At 37.9% G+C, this 8,986-nt stretch overlaps 1 protein-coding gene across 1 annotated transcript; it reads right to left on the reverse strand.

Annotated features, from left to right (window-relative positions):
• Positions 1–69: 69 nt before the first annotated feature.
• LOC139950381 (lysophospholipid acyltransferase 5-like) lies at positions 70–8,855 on the reverse strand. Its single transcript, XM_071949011.1, has 11 exons — positions 8,573–8,855; positions 7,767–7,874; positions 7,129–7,235; positions 6,613–6,744; positions 5,748–6,038; positions 5,361–5,447; positions 4,951–5,117; positions 4,372–4,519; positions 3,841–3,999; positions 3,030–3,148; positions 70–2,343 (listed from the first exon to the last, which is right to left on the reverse strand). The coding sequence occupies exons 1-11, from the start codon at positions 8,676–8,678 to the stop codon at positions 2,310–2,312; spliced, it is 1,458 nt and encodes a 485-aa protein (XP_071805112.1). The 5' UTR covers positions 8,679–8,855; the 3' UTR covers positions 70–2,309.
• Between the last annotated feature and the right edge of the window lie 131 nt (positions 8,856–8,986).

Consider the following 8,986-nt stretch of genomic DNA (forward strand, 5'->3'; position numbering starts at 1 on the left):
CTATATCAAAAATCAAATAATTGCATTTAAATCTTATAATTTTTTCCCTGCATAATTTTTTTTTTAATGTTTAATGGTTTAATGTAATATATGGCTGTTGCTATGGGCCAGGCACTATGTGACTATAATGTGAATTCATGAATGTTGTTTGTGGATCCGAAATCATTATAAAACTACTCATCCTTTCACCAGTGGGTGTGTTTACATTGAACTATAACTGGGTAATTAAACTTGAGCAGTTAATCTGTCGAGGAAGACAGCAGCCCTTCTGGTTTGTGCATGATCCAATTAAGTTCTCAGTTTGGAAAAGGAATTACATAAAGATAACAGGTGTGAGTTGGCAGATACAAAGGATGTTTTTATTCTAACATCTTTCTTTAAAGGGAAGGTACACGTTTGGTAATTACTCAAAACAAATATTAACTCAAAACCTGACTTGGTGACGAGCATTGGAGAGCTGTTGATGGCATAAAACATTGTGGGAAACGACTTCCTCTGAAGTAACTTAGTTTTTGAGAAAGAGGTAAATTCTCACTAAAATAATAAAAATATTTCTAGCTAGAAGTCTTTTATTCCTATCTGAAAGCACACAAATTCGTCAAACAAGGGTGTTTTTTCTTTCATAATTTTCTCGCAACTTCGATGACCAATTGAGCCCAAATGTTCACAGGCTTGTTATTGTATGCTTATGATGGGATACACCAAGTAAAAAACACTGGTCTTTGACGATTACCAAACATGTACCTTCCCTTTAATGGAGCTTTCCCGTAATACGGGTGCATGAATCAAAATGACTGCACATTGTGTCCACCAATAGTACTGAGCTACATCACGTCCAGTGAATATCTGTTTATAGTACAATCATAAATTCTGAACAACCTCAAAACAGCAGGTTTTCCCACCTGCATTATACCCAAGCAGCTATAAAATGCGAATCCCCCTATGAAATGTGAATCACACACATGCATATAAAATTTAGTTATAATAGAGAAATATAAATTACATTAATAATTTCCAACAGAAAACTGACAACCAAACGTTGCCATTCAATGCATTCAGTGAAACTTTAGATGGGTACTTTTGTTCTGCATAGTTTGTGGAACCGGACACAATACAAGAACATGACATACAAAGAAGCTAAGCAAACCAGAAACAGGTTACCAGCCAAAACACCATTCCACATGTACAATTTGTGAATGGTTTCCCGCTTAATAGTGCTAAGTAAAAATGTGTTAGCATTCTACATAAATTAAATTGGCCCAAAATTATGATTTTTAAAAGATTGATAAACCATCCTGACCCATCCCTAACTGATAAATAATCATCAAAATAGAAGATCCTTTCACAAAAAGACTTAAATATTATCTTAATTTTGATACACAGAAAGTAGTGGCACCTACATATTTACACAATTCAGCTAACTTTTATGCTACTGGCAATGACTAAATAAACAAAATAATAAAATGATGTTTTTTAAATTAGTATTTTTTAAATTTACAATAAATTTATCAGAATAATAGATACATTTCATACCGTTAAATATAGTGTTATTTGTATGAGTCTAACACTCGATAAAATTCTCTGCTTCTGGTTTGTGCTGTGTAACCAAACCATTGCTAAAATAATCCAATTACATTGCCGATACCATTGAGACGCTTAAACATGTCTTGCTAAGCAACACTTTTTTCTGCTTATCAAAGTCATGGATTCAAACAGCATTTTGAAGAAGAGCTCTTGGTCAATTTCATAAAGCTGCTAAGCAGAAATAAGCAGGGCAACAGTCACAAATGGTACAAGTGACTTGGTTGAGTGTCTATTAACTTAAATTTGGTAAGCATAATTGTCTTTGTGCTAAGCAACTTTTGTGCATAACAGCTCAATGAAATTGGGAACTAATTAGGGAAAAAAACCTTAATTAGGGCATCAAAATAGTAGTCTAACGTATTTCAGTTTTTGTAATCAGACTAAAATCATAACAAACCACTTGTTATAGGATTTGAGGCATTGCATGGTGAGGTATCAATGTATATTTGGTTTGCGGTAACACCATGTGTGTATCTACTTGCCAGGTAGAGTTGTTCTTAGGGAACTGTCTTGCTTTACAACTTCTCCAGGCTACAGAAATGGTATTTGTTTTCTATATTTAACTAGTTTAAATTTCATGCCACACCTGTGAGGTACCCAAAACCTGGTGCATCAGAATACGTGTACAATGGTACACATGTAGTTTGCAACCAGATTGTGCAGGCGGAATACCATTTGGTAAAACTTAAAAGGAGTCGTAACTTCAGCGATGCAACGTCCACTCTTTACTTTGTCTTCGCGGTCTCTTTCCCATTATCTCTGCAAGTCAAAGATAATTTAATATTTAACTTGAAATGAAACGATCTCACACCTTTAATAGATGTTAAATTTTGCATCGAGATAAGAATATAAGTTGGGTTTCGCCTTTTCAATCCTAGCTAAGTGATATGCCTGTAGATATTTTCCACAGAGCTTGGAAAAGTACTGCGTATACAGCGCTTCTAGTACACATCGGTGTAAAGGCAAGCCCAAATAATGATTTAACACCTGTCTGAACCTTTACATTTAGAGGATATCACCCCCCCAATGTCCCTTACTTAAATACATGTGATTTTCCTTATGCAAAAGAGTACCCCCACCGAAATCTCAGATTCCATCAAACAACGGAGACACAATTTGGGGGGGGGGGGGGGTTGTTACACCATGTCACAATGAAAAGAATAAGTACTGTTGTCCATTTACTAAATCAAAATTTATTGATTCGTGCAAATCATAATCATATTTATAGGCGTTAAACCAATGTTTGTATGAGAGAGATTTGCTGTTACAAGCTTGCTGTTTATATCCCCTTGTGAGAGTTTTGCTTAGTTCCCTTGATGGGAAGTTCATTAAGACAGGCAGACGGACATATGTGAACCAAATGTCCGGAATTAGAGAAAACTGTGTGATCTCTGTTTCCTTTGATAATCAACTTTTGTGAGTCGTACAAGACTTGTTATACTTACTTGGGTGACTCCGTCTGGGGCTTGTAGATTTTTTTGAGTTGAGGTAGAATAACCATCGAGTAGAGGAGAGGGAAGGTTATGTAGAAAATAACTGGCATGTAGTACATTGCACTGTACACCTAAACACAGGTACAAACAGAAAATGTTGTTAAAGACATTGTACACTTCCGGTAAACAGTATTGTCCAAGGCCCACACTTCGTGTATCACAACTTACATATAAAATAACAAACCTGTGGAAATTTAGGCTCAATTGGTCATCGAAGTCGGGAGAAAAAAAAAGGAAAACCCACCCTTGTTTCCGCACGTTTCGCCGTGTCATGACATGTGTCTAAATTAAATCCGTAATTCTCGATATCGAGAATTGATATTGTTTTAATGTTTTCTCAAAAAGTAAAGCAATTCATGGAATAATATATCAAGAGAAGTCTTTCACCATTACCTTCTGTAAATACTGTAAGTTGTTTGTAAATCTGTAAACATTTAATTGTTTTTCTTTTCCGAAAGTGTCCAATGGCTTTAAATAGTGAACAATGCGTAAAACACAAACAAACTCAAACAAATGTTGATAGAGCCCACTCTTGCCACCCCCCCCCATTAATTTTATTTTTTTTTTACAAAAAAATTCTAAGCGTGTGTGATTTTTAAGCGTTATAGTGCAATCCCCTTTTTATATTATATAATTCTATTGTTATCGTTGGCAGGGGTCTGGTTTTACGCATCTCAAGATGACAGTTTTTATACTTTTGTTTTAACCTTGACAGCCCCTGTCCAACTTGTACTCATTGTGTATGCCTAAAGATTATGCCTACCACATGTATTCTGCTCCAGCGCAGTAAAACCAGGGCGGCCAGGGCGTGTCCACACACAAATTTATTCCAGATGAGTTTGATGGCAAACAATGGGAAATCAAAGGCAGGAGTGCTGACGATCTTGCTCAGGGCAGGAATCCTTTTAGTTGCATCTGTAATCTATTCAATTTAAACAAAATATTATTGAATAGAATAGGTGTTTTTGTACGTAGAATTTCAATACAGAGTTCTTTCTTCAACCGTAGAGTTCTTTGTTTTAAACACTGTACACAAATACTGGAAGTCTCCACTCTAAAAGCTTTGCTTTTAGGAGAGACCTCCACTGTTTTTTACATGGCCACCAGCCCAATGTCTTGGCCTTGCTGCCCCTTCAAAAAATTCCCATAGACTTAAAGACTTTCCAATGGAAGTACCCATTGAAAAATGAAAATTGCCTTGCCCTCGAAAGGATGAAATTCCAGGCCTACACACCCCTCCAAAGAACACAATTTTGAAACAAACCGTCTTTATTAAAATTTAAACAAAACTTACCTGAGACTCAATAAACGTTACGAAAAACTCCTGGACGAAGCAAATGAAATAACCAATGAAGAAGCCATGCCAGATGGCCAGGAAGAAAAGTGCGGAAGCCTGGGAGATGTATTTATTATTCAGGAATTTCAACCTCTTGAACACATACCTTGGGATGGTGAAAAAATAGTATCAGATTAGTAATTCAGATATTGTGTAAAAGGCACATTCATCCATGGTGGACCCAATACTAACGAAGCAATTGCCTCCATGCCCCTTGGTCATTGCTTTGGTGCCCCTTAAGATGATCCAGTCTAAATTAAAGTTACCCTCGTAGCAAGTGCTCCCTCACAGTTACCCTCGTAGTGTCGTTGCCTTGGTGCCCCTTGAAAGGTTCCAGAAGACATTTACATTTCCCTCAGAGGTGACTTTTACTAAGGGAAAAAATGCCAAGCCTAGCCTACAACCCGTTCCCATGTCAAAGCACCCATTCAACTCACCGGGTACCCATAAGTTTGTAATCTGATAAATTCACAGAATCCTCCAAGTTAAAGCCTGGCCTACAAGCCGTTCCCATGTCAAAGTACCCATTCAACTCACCGGGAAGCCCATAGGTTTGTTGAGATATTGAATGAAATGACGCAGTGCTTTGAGATAGTTGCTATCTCAAAAATCTTTGGCCTTAGACCAACGCAGGCATCCCATAAGGCATTGCCTTCCTCATCTATTCCGTTGTATGTTAGCCCGGCCATAGTGCAGACACCCTCCTGGAAAACAATTGTAATATTATGATGACTCACTTTTAGAACAAATTCTGTACGGTCCATTTACTGTTTATCTGAGGTGTCCATAACAACATCCATATTCCAATACACATTAATAAACTAACATGTGAGTAAAACTTAAGTTTCCAAAAAGCATTTCCTAACACTTACGATTTTGTTATGCTTTGTTTACAAAACTATGCTACTTATCGATATTCCAGTTGAGAATAGTTGTAGTTGTCTTACCGTAAACATGAAGACTGAACTGTACTTGAAGAAAAGGGATTTACTCCAAAAGACCAGCACAAACACTTGATAAGGAAAAGAGGAATTCTGAAACAATAATGGTAGAAGAGCAGGTAGTTAGGTAGTTAGAGCAGGTGTAGTCAGATTGGCCAAGTGGTTTCTCTCCATGCCTTTCACCTCATCAGTGGACCCCAGACTAGACCAAAGTCTTGCATACGTGGGTTGAGTCTTGGAGCAATGTGCTCCCTCTTGCTTGGAGGTAAAATGGAAAAGAGAGCGAGTCAAAAGGCTGCAATCCCAAACTTTTTATTGTTAATTATGCTAGTCACTTGGATTAGACAGTTGAACACTGAGGGCGCACCTGGGTTCCCTATTATTAATACTCACCGCAAACTGAGCAGACAAGAGGTATTCATTAGGGAAGAATGGTGAAAGAGCACAATGGAGGACGACATAGAAGCACCCAACGTAGAATCGATTCATTGCCGGCTCCACACAACTAGGCAGTTCACCCTTGTCGTTACCCAAGAGTTTCTCTTTGGTGAAGTCAAGGTACCGACGGAGGGAGAACTGGGGGCTTGCAAAGAATCCTCCGAAGAAGTAAGTGTAGCCCGCAAGTTCTAAGAGCGAGGGCGCCGTCTTGATGTTGAATAACTTTTGCTCTGCACTCAGCTGCTCCTACAAGTAGTAAAAGGGGGAATAGATGGAAGATTGGTATTACAATTAACTTCCTTGTGACACTTTTCTACCACTTTTTGCGCTGGAAATGATAAAAACCATCATGTCCATTTAATTTTTCTAAAAGTCTTAGAATTTTTTTTCAGCAGCTTCTTTAAGCCAGATTGACCATTTGCATGGCTGTATCCGACATATCGAGTTACAAATGCCCTCTTTCTCAAAACAAATGCAGGCCTCTGATATGGGTTGCCCCATGTCTTAGCCTTGGTGCCCCTTAAAAAAAACGTTCCATAGACTTTAAGATTTTCCAAGATGAAATTCCAAGCCTGCAGTGGTCTGCTATTCAACCAGTTGCTTTGCTTTAGAAAAGGGAACAATGAAAGTTTTCTTGTCCCATACCTTATTGTCTGGTACCTGTGGTGTTTAGGCTTTAACCACTGAGACACTTAGACATGTTTGATTGGACTGGTTCATGATGATACGTTTATTATTGGTCAGACATCTTGGATTGCAACTTATAGACTTAACAACTACAGTCAATAGAGGGCGGTATAAAAATTCTACAGTACCTTACCTCTTTTTTCTGACCATCATAAAGGTCCCAGGCAGTTCCGATGAGTCTCAGAGTGAGGATACAGTGGGGTGTAGTCCATATCAGATCATAGCCATCGGTTGCTAGGTATATGTAGGCAGTCAGCAAGTATGACTGAACAGTTTAAAAAAAAAAAAAAAAAAAAACGCAGAGTGAAAATTAGTAAACGAGGTCAACTGTGGCAAGGCTGCATGGCCATCCCCATAGTTGCCCTGGTCCTGGCCTTTGTGCCCCTTCAAAAGTTTTCCATAGACTTTAAGTATGAAAGGGCTGGTTTGATATGCCTCACCCACAGCAATTGCCAGGGTGCCCTGTGCTGTTGCTGATGCGCCCTCTGCAAAGTTCCAACACAAACTTACGTTCTCCCCCATAGGAAAAGTGCCCTTTATCAGTAAAAAAATTGTTGTGCCCCTACAAAGGTCAAAGAGCCTGACCTTTGCAAATAGAAATGACCTTGCCCTCTCAACGTTGACTTTCTAGGCTTGTTGATTTACTCACCATATTAAATGTAAATGAAATTGCTACAGAAAGCGGAGTCCCTCCGATGGTCACAAGCAATGCATAGTTGATTAAGACAGAGATGGCTGAATGGATGATGTCATACCCTGCATATGAATAAATGAATAAATGCATAAATTATTCAAAATAACTAGCTCCGCATATTTTCATTGAAAAAATACTAAGCCCCACCGCCTGAATGCATGATGTTATAGATGTATTTATATTCATCAAATTCATCAGTCTAAATGCATGAACAGGCCTGGTACTCCACAAAGGCAACAGAGGTTATTGCAACTGGTCATTGCCTTGGTGCCCCATGAAAGTTCCAAGAGAAATTCTCAATTTCCCATAAATTTACAATTTCCAATTTCCCCATAAATCTACAATTTCCTATACCAAGGAGAAAATGCCTTGATGCCTCTTCCCTTTCAACAATGGCGCATCAGCCCCGAATCAATTTTGGTTTCACAAATTGGGCTTGGTTGGGTTCGATTCCCTACCATGTTGCTTTTTCTTTTCAGAGATCTTACTTACAAAGCAATTTGAGCGTTAGAAGCCTAGTGCTCCTTTGCATTTGTGTAGTGTAACGGAGAGTGTACACTGCTTATCTGATCAAGTTTATACACACCCCTTACCAAAATTTAAATAGGCGAGAACTAGGCAACATACGGTGAAGTAGATGTGCTTGATTGTTGGTGACTGACCATGCAAGTAGGTCCTGGAAATGTATGCCAGTGGAAAACCTGAAAAGGAAACCATTTGAGAAGTAAGTGACAAATCATTACAGGGAACAAGTGCACACTTAAAATGAATGTCAAGTAACTTATTTAGTGTTGCAAAGCAGGATAAAAACAAAATGTAACAAAGTAAGTTTCCAAACTAATGGCACAGTGAAAACTCTCACTCTCATGGCATTATCAAACTTTAATGTATTATTGATATTGAAGCACTTCATAATATTATAAACACTGAACAATGTTTTTACAGGACTTCTATTTTTTCCATGAAGACTTTTTGATGTTGTAAAATTGTCTAGGGCAAATCATGTCATTACTTATTATTTTATTCTCTTTAGAAAAAAATGCTTTTAAATCATGTTGAAATCATTGTGATTAGTGGAACTTTCCTGAGTGATATACAAGTACAACTTACAAGTAAACAAAATAATAAAATACATAAATATGACATAAAACACAGCGACAACATTGAATATAAATACATTTGCCTTTCATAAAAAAAAGTGCCGATTAAATAAATTAACAAACTAAAAAGTTTGTGAATAATTCAGTCAAACTTTTACATTGAATTAAATCGAATCAAGTGCAACACTGAATACACATCCATTATGGACTTTACCTCCATGGATACACCAATAAAGTACACCACATAAAACAGCCACAAAAGGCAATCATTATTATGAAAAATAACATAAACAACATACCCGCAAGAAATGTAAACAAGTACAATAAAGCCGGTACATCGAGACCAAGACGACCGGCTAGATCTCCCAACAAACTCGGCGATGCTTCGGTACTTTCCTGCTCCATTTTTAACTCCGTTGTGAAGTCCAAACACACGTAAAAACAGCCTCCATCCACCCCTTTTGTCACAGACTTTATCTGTTATGACCTCGAGTAGACTTTGATTCGATTATTCCTGCCCAATTGTTGTCAAATCGGTCAGGGCCAGCTGGAATTCGGAGTTGTACTTTTTGTAAATAAAAACCTCAGTAACCTTTGACCCATAGAATAGATTTACGCGTAAGCACTCACTCAATTCAAGTGGGTAATTAGTCTAAACTTGTGTAAGTCTATCGGTAGACACGGTCCCATTCTCCTGGCCTTATCCGCAAGGA

Source organism: Asterias amurensis, chromosome 18, assembly GCF_032118995.1.
Source record: "Asterias amurensis chromosome 18, ASM3211899v1".
Taxonomy (NCBI): Eukaryota; Metazoa; Echinodermata; class Asteroidea; order Forcipulatida; family Asteriidae; genus Asterias; species Asterias amurensis.